The sequence below is a fragment of the Centruroides vittatus genome, unplaced genomic scaffold (assembly GCF_030686945.1).
Source record: "Centruroides vittatus isolate TY-2023 unplaced genomic scaffold, ASM3068694v2 contig_1158, whole genome shotgun sequence".
NCBI classification, from domain to species: Eukaryota; Metazoa; Arthropoda; class Arachnida; order Scorpiones; family Buthidae; genus Centruroides; species Centruroides vittatus.
Window position 1 is genome coordinate 283,503 of NW_027120744.1, and position 15,166 is coordinate 298,668.

Consider the following 15,166-nt stretch of genomic DNA (forward strand, 5'->3'; position numbering starts at 1 on the left):
TATTTCTCTATTTTCTCTTAATGTTACAGAAAGGTATGTAAACATTTGCAGCAGACAATCACTTATGAATAATTTCAGAACATACATAACAGAATCATATACAAATCAATTGCTATATATCTTTCATGTTATTATGAATAACATGCTCTCATGGCATGCATAGACAAAAAGAAAATAGTAAAATTAGACTTCACACTTGCTTTAAGCATATGATTCATTCTGGCATATTTAACATATAATTTACTATTTGGTTTGCTTCTTGCTCTTTCCTCTGCAACTATGTTTATTCAGCAGATGCTTTTTTACTCTCCTGTATTTTTCTTTAACTCCTTTTGACTTGTGTAATAAATGTTAGTGCCAGGATCATATGAAAGTATTGAATGTTCATATGCTTTAAATTCAAAATGATTTATTTATAATTATGAATTTCAGATGTACTTTTGAAAAAATAAGCAGGAAGCATGTGAAAATGTTTGCAGGAAAATTGGGATTTACTTTTCAAGGAGAAATTATGCACTTTTATTCTGTAGAGAATTTGAATGCCAAATTCAAAGAGGAGTAAAGGTGTTAGGATTCCAATCTTGAGAGATCAATACCTAATGAAAACAAAATTGTTTGTTCTGTCTGTAAATAAAATTCAATTTCAAATGTTGGAGTGTTCTATGACAAGAACCTGTGAGAGCTACAATCTGTGAGAAGTAATAGATACAGATCAAGGAAAATAGTTCTGATTTGTGACTATCAGGAATTTTTCCATTGTTAATGGATGATCTATTGGAACAAGGGTTTAGAGATTGGATAACTGTTTTGAAAGGTCTCCTGCTATATTATCCTCATCAACAAGATTTGAGGATTGAGTAAACCAGTTGTACCTCCAACAGTTTCTGATTATTTCTGAAGTCAAATTGTTTTATGATAATCTCTTTGGGAAACATCTATTTGCTTGTCATTATTAATTAAATTAATGATGTGTTTGAGCTGGTGCCATCAATAATGTGCTTTAAAACATTTGATGATTTCAGCATACAAAGATAGAAATAAACAATTGAAATTTTGAGGAATAAATTCTATCTTGATATGCTTAGCATTTATATTTTATGACAAGGCGTATTATCCAACAGTAGTAGAAAATTATCATTTCTACTGCTGTTGGATTGTCTTATGTTTTTGTTGAATTCTTTTAGTCAATGGTTAAACTTAATTGGTGTCATTTATATCCTTTTGTTATGTTGATAATTGACATAAAGACTTGGATTGAAGTTTTTGAAGCATCTTAGTTTTAAAAGCTATTCCAATAACTATTATTGTTCTCTTGTCACTTCCATCAGTGTTTGCATTAAACACTGATGTTATTTTGTCTTTTGCTTCCTTTCAGTCTTTTATGAGTACAGTAATACCCCAAACTTACGTGATAAGTGGGACCGAGTGATAACTGCATAAGTCAAATTTGCATAAGTCAGGGTATAATTTCTCAAATAAATACTGTATATACAAATTATTTTTAATTGGAGCTAGAGACTAAAGAAAACAATAATTTAGGAAAAAATGTTTAATTAAATCTTAGATAATACATATGTATAACAAATTATATTATTAAAATTGTAAACCAAAGTTACTTTGATGTAGAAGGCTTCATAAAATCTAACAAATTCGTCTGACGGCTCAAAGATTTTCTCTCTCCTGCAAAATTTCCTTTAGCATGCTAATAATTTTTTATTTCTCGTTTTGTAGAAGAAATGTGCTCTGCATTGGAGTCTATATTTTCTAAAATTTGTAACCCCTTTTCATTTTTGTATCAAAGTCTTTAATAATGTTAACTTTAAATTCCAAAGATAAAGTTTTTCTTTTCTTGTTTGATGCAGAAGAATCAGTTCTACTTCATTTGGATGACATAGTAGAGTCTCTCAAGTCTCCGTAGATGTAACAAACACAGAAATAAATAATAAAAAATAAATAGTAGCTATGTGTCAATTCCGCATGATGCGTCTGAACATGTAAGCTGAACAATAGTGTGGGGGGAGTGAGTAATCAAGAGTTGCGTGGTGCTCAAACAAAAGACGAATCGATGAGATTTAAAAATTGCGTAATTCCAGGTTCGCGTAAGTTGAGGTATTACTGTACAGATGAAATGGTCTTAACTGGCTACATTAAATAAAGCAAGCCTTTTATCCATGTTGTACACATTCCTCAGTTCGTAAGTACCAAGAATAGTGATTAATTTTGCACTTGATTCTCATAACCATCTTGTTCGTGCTTGCAAGATGACATCAATTCACTCTTTATTGATTGGTTTTTTCCACAAAAGCTTGCCGAGTTGCCTTCAGATATTGGTTCTTTTAAACACAAATCTCAAAAGAGAGCTTTATCCAAAAGGTCAGCACAGTTCTTTTAGTGGATGTCATAAGCACATCATATTTAAAGATCAAGACAGTGAAGTTTCACAGATCTGTTTTTATATTCTTTTATATTATCATCTCTGGTTGCCTTCTTAATTCTATTTCTGGGAACTTAACAACTTTCTCAGTTTGCAATCTCCTCGGAATGATTGAACTAGTGAATTACTTCTGACCTGTTGTGTCGGCTCCATTGGATCTGTCATTCTATCTGTAGTGTTTAATTCCTGTTTGTGCCTTTGTCAAGAATATACCCAATATATTTAGGGCTCAGTTTTAACATTCAAAATTCTATAGATACCTGCATTTTACCTTCTTTTGAAGTATAAAGACACAAATAAGTTAAAAACTGCTAAAAGATAAACTGGTGTTTGTTGGGGAAAATTGGTGTTAGTGAGGTGGAATAATTTTGGCAGTATCCATGTTATGTACGTACATAGTGGATGATTCATTCAAATTAATTTTTTAGTATTAGGTAAGTTTGGCATTATATTGGGTTATGGTAAAATGGGGATGCTCATTTACAGTTTCAATAAATGTAACTCTGACTTCTGTTTTTCCTGTGGCTTAAGTGATGATATGATATGAAACATTAAATTTTATTTGGTTTCATGGTCAGAAAAGTATGCACATCAAATTTGGTTGCATTTGGTCAAATAGTTTTTTCTATACAGTATGAGAAATACAGTGAAGTTCCATAAATGCACTTTAGAGTTTTGCCTCAGATGCAAGTTATTATCAAGCCAGTATGTATACAGTACTAGCTTGATGATAACTTACATCTGAGACAAAACTAATTTTGCCAATCTTGCTTCCAGAATGGTTGCCAATAGAGAACACTTCTAGCTCTGGCATTCTTGTATGAACTATTTATAAACTTTGCATTTACAGAACTTTATTGTATTTGGCTTATTGTTTTTATTTCTTTTTTTTTAATGTTTTAATTGCTCATTTTGCCACTTGAGGCAGTCATCTCATTGCCTCATCCATTGATCTGATCCTGTATATATATATATTTTAACAGTTCAAGTTGAAATATGTTTATTTCAGTGAAAATACTTTATACAAATAAACAAAATTATAATTAAACTAATTAAACAAAAACTAATTAAAATATCAAAAAAATGATTTTTAACTATAACAAACTAACAAAAGTAGTTTAAATCAAATGTTTTGTGGTGAGATGATCAAAAACCAATTTTCTCTAAACAGTGCAAATGTTTGAAGTGTTCAAATATCAGCTCTCTATTGGCTGACTCCAGAACTTCAAAAAGTGTTTAATTAGAGAATAAATTTTATTTTAATATAAAATATTTTTATATATATTTTACTTGTATGAAGAAATCTGTCATATCTACAATTACAATAACTATTATAGTAATTCTTTATTTGTAAAATATTTCTAATAAAAATTTCATTTGATTATTTTTATTAGGGATCAATAGATATCACTTCTGAAACAATTTTTGATGAGTTTCAAAAGACTAAATAAATGATTTGAAATGATATCAATAATAAGAGAATTTTTAATCGTTATATATGACATGATAATTACAGTAGACTCTTCATTAACCAGAACTCAGGCAACCAGTAAACAAATCAAAGAAATAATACTTTAAGTAAAACTTAAAGTAAAACCAATATGTAGTGGAAATGTAAATTTAAACTTGGTGCACTATGCCATGAGTAAGCTCATGCTTCATACACCATATGATTGTCTTTCACTCCCATTTAACTAAAATTGCATGAAGCTGTTTTTATAATAACTTATGTTAAGTTAAGTTTGTCTTTATTTGTCTTAATTTGCTTTTAATCACTGTATTTCAATACTAATATCAAGTCAGTACAGAGTTTATGATATGGTATGGTTTTATGGGGTGTAGTATTAGTTAGGCTTATTTTTAATAGCATCTCTCAAGCAACCAGAAACTAAATTTATCTACTAACATCCACAAGGATTGGTAGATACCATTTATCTGGCATCTACCAATCCTTGTGAATGTTGGTTGATGGAGAGTCTACTGTACTATTTAATAAGCAAGAAGAAAGATTAAAATTTAAAAATATTTTTCTAGCAAATAATAATCTTTTTAGATAACTATTATATCATTCATTCTTTCTGTTTATGCTTCTTTAATCAGCACTTTTGTGATTATGCTATTTCGAAACTGCTATTCAGGGATGAATTCATAAATATACATTTTTGAGCATTCTAATAAGTTTCATTTTTCTAAATCCATGTAAAGTATTGTAATTATTTTTTCAAACAAGAATAAATAAATATAAAAATTTTATATGTTGAATAATATTGGAAGTCTACTATTATTAATTTAATTAATAATAATATAATAATATATGCACTAAATGTTGTTAATCATTTGTATTCTTAAATTATACTTTTATTTTATCAGAGGCTTAGATTCTCTGCAAAATGATGGACCAAGAGCAGAAGTTTTCAAAGATCTTGATTGCGAAGAAATGATTCGATGTTTGGAAGATCTAATTGAATATTTTGCTCAACCAGAAGAAGATATTGGTAGGTATATTTTGTATAAAATACATGAAATTGTAAATATGATATAAATATACAAACTAACATATTGACATAATATAAATTTTTTGATACATCAAAAGGAAAAAAAATATATATATATTTTTAAATCAAATTTTAATTTGAAAATAATGAAGAAGGACAATCAAAATAATTTGATTTTGTTGGTGTAAAAATGGCAAAGCTATAATGTAAACATTAAATTTTTTATCATCATTTGAATCAATAACTCTCCTTAAGAATCTTTTGAAATTTAGAACAAATATTGAAAATTTACTACAGTGGTGTTTTGCATTTTAAATTTAATTCATTCCAGGAGTCCATTCAAACTCTGAATTGTTCAAAGTTCAAATCAGTTTTTCCATTAGAAATAATGGAAGTGAATTAACCATTCTTAGACCCTAAACAATGTCCAATTTGATAAACTTAAAACAACAAATACATGTATACTTTAAGATAAAAATAACATAATTAAATGCCCTAATAATAAATTAAAATATGTAAATACTTTATAATAAAATGAAAATTGCATTAACTGGTCACACATTGTTGACTTCAGTATGTTAAAAATGATTGCTAGATCTGCTACAAGTGTTAACTTTCTTTTTCACCTCAACCATTGATATTATAACCTTCCTCTTAGACTTTATTGCTTTCACACATTTCTTGGATGCTATGGTTAATAAGTAAAGGTTATAGTGGCTTGAAAAGACAGATTTTGTATATTTTTGATTGCAGTTGTTACATCACATAGACATGCAATTTAATTATAACAGTTGTGAAATTTAACACATTATTACAATGTGAGATTGTATTCTTTACTTTTTACTTCACATTTTGTTTGAATAAAATCAAGTTGTAATACATTCTGATAAAAAGCATATAAGACATATTATTCTTTATGAGTTTTGGAAAGGATATAACACTGTACAAACAACTGTACAACACAGTAAATAAAGTTTGTATTGCGTATAAGGAATATGCTCCTAAACTTCAAACATATCTAATGTAATTACAAAAAAACTACTTAGTTACATATGATTAATACATACATATGAACAGGCTTATTACACACCCAGCTTGGTGTGATATAAAACTGTTCATTAGTCATATGCAGTGGTGATATTCGAAATAGTTAACAAAGGGTTCGCTAGCAGAAAATTTTTCCCTGACAATCACTAACAAACGAAATGGAAGTTTTGACTAGAAATAAATACAATACCTTTTCTTGCGATATATCTAATAATCAGTGGCGTATTTGGAACGTAACGAGCCCTGGGCGAAGACCAGATAAGAATAGTATATTAGTGCTGTTGACCGTTCTTTTTTGGCAGAGAAATTTTTCACCCCGAATGGCACTACTCATAGTACACAGATGTCATCATCTCTCGAAATATAATATACTTTTTATTTCGCTGTCCATAGTCCGACACGTCTTTTACAGCCATCTTGTATTATCTCGCGCGTGTGGGATTGTGGGATCTCTCTTATGACTGGATCTAGTTTCAAGAACTCTCTTGAATCGATCGCGATTAAACCTTGTTTCGGTTGAGATTGAAATGGTCGAGAGAGATCGCACCAAGACATAGTCCCCGACCTTGCTCACAATCTAGATTGAAATGCTCAGTGCAAACAGGGTATAAGGCTCTAGTGTAGTAGTATTACAGAGTATAATACGTATATTTTAATATATTTAAAAAAAAAAAAAAAAACCACTGAGAAATGTTCCGTGTGTTTAACAAGGTTCGGAAAACTGAAAATTTTAACAACGGGTTCGATCAAACCTGTGCGAACCCACTGAATATCACCACTGGTCATATGTAACTAAGTAGTTTTTTGTAATTAAATAATACAGGCAAGAAGCTTTTAATATATCAAATGTAGTTTAAAAAGTTTTGTTTGGAAAATTTTGAACTAAAGGATAATAATGTACAGTGCAGCCAAAAGATGTTGATGAATAATTTCACGAAGTTGTTGTTAAAAATTGATAAATAACACATAGTGTAGTATCTATAATCAAACACAGCAAAAGTAAAGTGAAAAAAAAGCACTGAGCATAAACATACAGGCATAATGCAAGAGTCAGAGTGAGCGAGGTCTTGGCTACACATTTTATTTCAATATAAAATATTTTTATATATTTTACTTGTATGAAGAAATCTGTCATATCTACAATTACAATAACTGCACTCAAAGTGTAAATAAGTGCATTTGAGTGCATTTTTCCATTGTGCACACAATTTAAACTTTGAAGCATTGTTTGAACTACAAGGCAAATTTTTCTCAAATTTAGCATTCAACTCAATTTAATTCAATTAGTCATTCAACGTACAAGGTACCACTGTATTTGATTTTATTAAACTTATTTTATGTCTGATTTATGAGAAATATTTGTATATTGCCTGCTGAGAATATTAGTGACATAACTCTGAAAATGTCATTTTGAGATAATTGCTGTCATACTTTTTTTCAAAACTTCAGACTTTCCTACTTTTCCTATTCCTACTCAACTATTTGAGTTATCAAATTGATTTTTTTTGTTTGTAGCTAAAACACCTCCTCCTTGATGATGATCTAGCATTTTAAGTTTTCTTTTTTTTCATAATTTTTTAAAAGTTTAGTTATGTCACTAAAGCATAAAAATTTGAATAAGTTTTGAATATTTTGTGGTGGAATAATGATTTGACACTTACATTTTACTACAGATGATTGGGAATCTTATGGTGCACATAACTCAAAATCAATAATTTTGTAGTTATGTCACTAATGTTATCAGCAGCCTATATGTGTGCTTATTTGTAAGTAAATTTATAAGATTATAGTAGTTAATACTAATATTTTCTTTTTTATCATCAAAAATTTTGTTCAACATATAATTTAAAGTTTAATTTTGATTATTACACACAACAGTTTTGGAATAATTGAACAAACTTGAAAAAAATTATTATATATTACTGAAAAAGTATTTTAAAAACTATGAAATAAATAATTAAAATAAAAAAATATAGGTTAGTTTGTAAAGTCAAACAAGTTAAACACTTTACTAATGAGTTGGTCATAAAGTACAAATTCTATTCACTCGGCATTGTACATGCTTGATGTTGATGACGTTTCAAATGAAACTCTAATGAAATTTATGAAAGAACGAGTTAATTTACTTTGTGAAGAATTGATGTTTCTAAATTTACTTGAATGTTTAAATTGTAGATTTAAAGGTGAAATGATACAAATAATTATCCATTTGAAGCAATCTAAGAAAAATACTTCAGATAAGACTGGACTAGCAACATTCATAAATCCAATTTTAGAGAGAGCCATTTTGTTGTAAATGAATCAGTTGAAATGTCTCATGAAAGTAAGAATAATGATGACATCATTCTCATTTAACTTGTTTGACTTTATGAATGTCCTATAATAATAAAATAAGAAAACATATTTATTATTATTATATATATATAGCTAAAATGATGGTGTTTAGAATAAAAATGACTGAATGTTTTTATATCTCTTATATAGTAGAACCCTGATTATTTAAGATAATGTGAACCAATGCTACCTTGGATAATCAAAAACTCAGATAAAACAGACAGCCTTGATCATTTTGAAATGTTATGAATGTTAATGAAAATTGAATGTAAAATATTTATGACATCACTTTTAAGTCTCTTTTTTACACTTTATTGAATTTAATCATTATGTAAGAACAACATTTTTTATATTATTTATTATATGTAGTTAATATGTATATACATACATTAGTTTTAAAAATAAAAATAAAAATTGAAGTTCAATTTTACAAGATAACAGAAACAAATTATTTTGTAGTGTGTGTTACTGTTTCAAACTTTTTTATGAATTACAGTGTAAGAAAAGTAGTATATTCAGTTACAGGTTTGCCTTGGTTAATGCAAAACCTCAATTAATCAGGGTTCTATGGTATGTGTATCATTGTGAAGCTTATGTTTCTGGAATGGTTTTTTTTAATCTTTTGATTCATGATATAATGAAGATATAAGATAGTAGGATATAACATAAGGTAAACATAGTAAAGATATAAGGAAGCTAAATTTAATTAGTAAAGATAACCTGCTAGTTGTATTTTATCTTCACTAGTTTAGGTTAGTATTGTTATCATATCTATAATATTGACATTATGATTTGCACAACAGAATTTTTCAGTTTGAGACTTTTTGCAGTTCAGAAAGTTGAAAATCATCCAAATCATAAAATGAAATCACATACTGATTCAGAAAATAATGAAATAATTTTTCACAAATCTGGCAACACTGCTCACAAAATATAAGTATGCATGTTATGTATGTTTATTTTATAAAGGTTTAAAAGAAAAAGTAGATAGAATGAAAAATGCAAAAGAAATCAAAATTTTGTGAATTATTCAAGGCAGTTGCAAAGTCAGAAGCTCAACCATTAGATCACTGAGGTGGTTAAATGTCAGCCTACTGCTCAGGGAACCAGGGTCACATTTGGGGCAAGCAACTCCCCAAGAATTTTTCATGGGTGGTCTGGCCCAGATAAGTTGGGTCCCATCTGTCAACACCCAGCTGGTCAAAGTGCTGGAAAGATTCATAAACAACAGGCTACTCTGACATCTGGAGAAAAACTCTTACCTACTTAACAACCAATTCGGGTTTCGGCTGCGGCGTTCCTCCGCCGAAGCCATCGAAAAAGTGATCACCAGTACCAACCATCTCCTCGAGCACCATAGATTTGTGCTGGCCATCAGCCTGGACATTGCCAAGGCATTCGACAACACTTGGTGGCCAGCCATTCTCAAAGGCCTGAAGGACAGAAACTGCTTAGCCAATATATATATATAGAATCATAACAGACTACTTTAACAACAGTTCAATGGATCTATGCTCTAGTGCACATACTGTACGGAGAACTGTTACACGAGGCTGCCCACAGGGCTCGGTGTGCGGTCCTCTGTTATGGAATTTTATATTCAATGATTTTCTGGGCAGAGATTTTGGCCAACATGACCTCATAGCATACGCAGATGATGCGCTGGTGCTCTTTGGAGGCTGCACCCATGCAGACCTCGAGCTAAATGGCAATAAAATTCTAGATAACATTCTTTGTTGGGGTACTGACTTTAAGCTTAACTTCAATCCATCCAAGACTCACAAGGGAACTGTCAGTGTGTCTTCTAATAAATTTTAATAAAATTTAGTTAATAATTACGTTAAAAGTATACAAACTCTGGCAAATTTGTAGTATTCACTAGAAGTGTTAATCAGAGTTATTAGCAATCAAATGTCGTACTATTTTATAGTAGTTTAACACAAATATGCAAATTTTTAGAAGTGAAAGAGTCGTGGAGGAAGACTGCGATATTACATTTAGAATAAATTCTGGAATTTTCGAAAATGGTAGAAGAATTAATAAAATTTAGTTTAATTACATTAAAAGTATACAAACTCTATGTTAAATTTGTAATGTTTACTAAAAGTGCTAATCAGGATTAATAGCCATCAAATGTCATACTATTAACACAAATATGCAAATTTTTAGTAGTGAAACATTTGCGGAGGAAGACGGCGCTATTACATTTAAGAATAAATTCTAAAATTTTCGAAAATGGGAGAATTAAATGTTAAATATTCAAAACATTATAGCAGAATTTAAACGTTTATGTGATAATGTTTGGCTTACAGAAAAGATTTGTAGGCCTAATATTTCAGATGTTGATAAACAGGTAGCCAAACTGCTTTTTAATGCATTTAGAGATATTTTAAGTAGTTATGTAAGTAGAGATAACAAAGAGTTTTGTCAGATGGAAAATAATAATTTGATTATAGATAGGCCTATTTCAGATAATAAAATAACACGTCTGCTTCAAGAGAACGAAATTGATAATGCAGACACTGACTGTGAATCAGGATATTTAGATGATGATGAAAAATCCGATAAGAATATAATCTCAACAAAACAAAAAGAAGAAATTCTTAACTTGCATAAGAAACACCCAAAATGGAAATTACACACATTACAATGGAAAGGAGCTAAAGAATTAAAACATTTTAGTGATTTATATAAATGGGAAAAACAATTTAAATCTTGAAAGCATAGAATTGAAACATTAAAAAATCATTAAAGAACATACTAAACAAATGTTTGACGAAGCTTGAGGCAGCTATAAAATTGTTAAAGAAAATCAATTAAAATTATGGGCATTACAGAAATTTCTTCAACTGAATAGTTCAATTAAGTTTACAGCTAGTGATTCTTGGGTTGCAAAATTTAAAAAAGAATATAAATTAGTATCTTGAAAGATTACAAAACTTGTAAATAAAATAGAAATAGTGAACGAAAAGGATATTTTAGTAAAAGCTGCGCAATTTCAAACAACGGTAAAAAATTTATTGCCATCTTATTCGCGTAACTTCATATTCAATACAGATCAGTCAAAATGATTTCACCAAGAACACTTTCATATTAAGGAGAAAAAAATACTATTGGATTTTCACATTCTCCAAGTAATAAAGTTATGCATTCCTACACTGTTCAATATTTAATTAATGCTAATGGACAAGTTGTAGGTAATGTATTTATTTGCTTACAAGAGGCTCATGGAACCTTTGGATCTAGAGTTCAAACATTGCTGTTCAATGCCCCAAACGTAACTGTTACAGCTAGCTCATCTGGCAAATTATCTACAGCAATTATTACAAACTATGTAAAAGACATATTATCTCCAAATATAACAGAAAACTCTTTATTAATAATTGACTCATGGAGTGGACAAACAAATATTAATATTTATAATACAGTATTTCAAACATCTACAAATCAAAATTCATGCGAAATATTAATTATTCCACCAAAGTGTACGTCTATATGCCAACCTTTAGATGTTGGATTTCATAGACAATTAAAACTTTTAGCTAAAGAAATTTTAAATGCTATACAATTATTCTGTAATGATTCTTTGATGAAATTGTTTTGGACAACTAGAAATGGCATTATAAAATTACGTTCGATTCTTCATCATCAATTATCTGCATCAATATTTAATAATTTGATTAAACATGCATGGTTTGCTTCTGGACTCATAAATGAAAAGTGTCAATTCTTAAATGTAAAACAAGTTTGTGTTTCTTTTTTAAACACTGACAGTTTAAATTGTGTTGAGAGTAATTGCCAAAATCTTCGATTTGTTAAATGTGCATGATGCCAACAGGTTCTTTGTTTATTTTGCTTTGTTGAAAAATATTATGTAAATAGTTGCCCATCTAATAATTTGTGAATATAATAACTTTCAAATATATTTATTAAAATGTATTTATTTATTACGTTTCGATTGTTTTCTTTATATTTATTCTATCATTTCTTTTATATTAAATTTCATTGTTAAAGCAGTATATATATCTCTAATTTTTTATAACATTTATTTGAGTTTATTCCTTACTCTACTCTGTTAATGTAATACAGTGATACCTTGGTTTTCATAGTGTTTAATACTAAAAAAAAAAAATAATAAGAAATTAATATAAAATGAGTATAAAAAACTAATACGATGGTCTCCGAAACAGAATCACCATCTAACTGTTTTTGATTGATTGAAATTAATAATAACTGTTTGGCATCTTCAATTGTTTGCGGTCTCTGTTTTGTTAGCACATTTACGCCTTTCGCTACATTAGCCTCCTTTTTGCTTCCTTTTTCGCCACAACAAAACTTATCATGGATGGCGGCTTCCCGTACAGTACATGCGACCGATTTCAGCAATCTTAATGCTGCTCTCGTATTTTTTAATGATTTCCTTCAACTTGATCATCTTTCTGGCCTTTTTTTTTGAAAGGCTGCTGGCTCTGGAAACTTTCTTTGGTCTCATGATGAAGCTAAAAGGAAGGAAAGCAATGGAATTGTTTGGCTAGACACACGGAGTAATGCTCATACAGCAAGAAACAGTGCCATGATGACTTGTGAGCAGAAAAACGCATGAATCGCTCTTTGTTTTCGCAAAATTAGCAACGAGATTATGTGGCACACCGACGAAATCCGAGGCAAATTTTTTGCAAAAAAAATTGACGAAAACTAAAGTCAACGAAAATCGAGGCATTACTGTATCTTCCTCAGCGACCCTTTCACTACTAAAAATTTTCATATTTGTGTTAAACTACTATAAAATAGTACGACATTTGATTGCTATTAATCCTGATTAACACTTTTAGTGACTACTACAAATTTGCCACAGAGTTTGTATACTTTTAACATAATTATTAACTAAATTTTATTAAAATTTATTAGCAGACACTCCGACAGTTCCCTTGTCAGTGTATCATTTTTAATAAGCCTGGGCATAAAAATTTGTATCTGCGAGTTCCAACTATTAGGATGGCAGGCAGACTGTTTGGATACAAAAGACAATAAAATACCTGGGCGTTATCCTTGACTTTTGCCTGCTGTGGAATCCCCACGTCTCTTACCTTAACGACTGCACAGGCAGAATATTTAATGCCTTTGCAGGTATTGCCAAGAAACACTGGGGCCTGGCAACTGAAGCCCTAAACAGCATCTATAGTCAGATTTTTATCCCTATTATGACATACGCCTGTGGTAGCTGGGGACACGCTGTCAAAAAGGTCCACATCAAATGTAAGCTCGTCTCCGCTCAGAGGAGAGCTCTGATCCAAATCACTAGAGCGTATAGCACAGCGCCAAACACTTCTGTACAAATTCTGGCCAGGAAGGCCCCCATCAATAAAGTAATCACTTCAAACACCAAGCTCTGGCACATTAAGTGGGGCCGAAACATTAGCACTACCAGATATAATATTCTAAACGACGACCTTGAAAGAGATATCCCCTTTGCCCAATCAAGGCATCCAGCTACTTCGTGTAACATCCACCTCGAGATCCCCAGCAATTCTGATTACCACATATTTACTGATGGATTGAAATCGGACTCTAGCGTTGGTGTCAGTTTTGTAGTGTATAACAACGGCACTGAAATTTCTACTGGGTTCTACTCCATTCAGACTCAGTGAAAAGTGCACTGTATACCAAGCCAAACTTTTTGCCATCAGCATTGCCATTACCTGGGTCGACCGCCATCTTAACAACAAAAGAATAAGCATTACCACTGACAGCACCTCAGCCCTGGTCTCTCTTCAGACTAAGAACCTCCACCCAATCGTCTACAACATTCAGCAAACCATCAACAACTCAACCTGCCAATTTTTCTTTAACTGGACTAGAGCACATCAGGGTCTCCAGGGCAATGAGAGGGCAGATGCCCTTGCCAAAGCTGCGTCTACTGACCAGAACTTCCCTACTGCCTATAAAAAAATCAACTTATGTACAGTCAAGAATATTCTATGGCAGGACCTAATTGCTACTTGGCAGGAGGATTGGAGTAGTAATAACACTATTACTCGTGACTTTGTTCCTGACATCAGTGAATTCCTGACTTACGATTGGTACACTTCTAGCCACGTGACCACCCAAATGTTCATGAACCACGGTAGGTTCTTTGCCTACCTGGCTAGATTTAAGAACAATAGCAACTCCAAGTGCTCGATCTGTGGCACCATGGATGGCTCCAAACATTACATTCTCAACTGTCCCATGTTGGACCTGGAGTGCCTTTACCTGAGAACAGTCACCGAGAAGCATGGCTATAACTGGCCTATACAAGACCTCAACTATCTTCTTTGGCACAGAGACACCTATAGTGCTCTAACATACCTAATCGCTATGTATTTTAAACGGACTGACGTACCAGCTTCACTTAGTGACAATTCACCTCCTCTTCTTTTGCTCAATTATGTAAATACGCGTGCTTGGCTTAAATGCAGCTCTCTGCATCTTTGCATTTGTACATGTACGTGATTTTACTTACTCGCTTTTGTGAGATAAGCAGAGGGTCAGGGTTAAACCTTCCTGACCACTTACACTGCGTGGGCTGGCAAAACTTGATCTTGTTGTCACTTCAGATGGCTAGGAGGGCAAAAAGTGAGTGGGGAGGTGTGTTAGTAAGTCAACAGGTGGTTTGGATGGACAGGAGACAGGTTAACAAATAAAACATTTATTGATTAACTAAATTAATAAACAGAATCAGTTACACTTCTATGCATCTAAAATACTGCTTGTTTATATGTGATTATATGTGATTAAATACAGGTTTACAATTCTAATAGGACGGCTATGTCTAAAGCCTAATTCTGTTGAGAGAGTGAGTTTACAAAGTCCTAAT

At 31.1% G+C, this 15,166-nt stretch overlaps 1 protein-coding gene and 1 long non-coding RNA gene across 2 annotated transcripts in view; one reads left to right on the forward strand and one right to left on the reverse strand.

The window, feature by feature from the left end:
* RyR (Ryanodine receptor) overlaps window positions 1-15,166 on the forward strand; it is a 417,183-nt gene that overhangs the window by 58,662 nt on the left and 343,355 nt on the right. Inside the window, 1 exon segment of the mRNA XM_067275817.1 lies at window positions 4,805-4,929. Coding sequence (XP_067131918.1) covers window positions 4,805-4,929 — 125 coding nt within the window.
* The window catches only part of LOC136979862 (uncharacterized), a 233,162-nt gene that overhangs the window by 48,878 nt on the left and 169,118 nt on the right, over window positions 1-15,166 (reverse strand). The window lies entirely within an intron of this gene.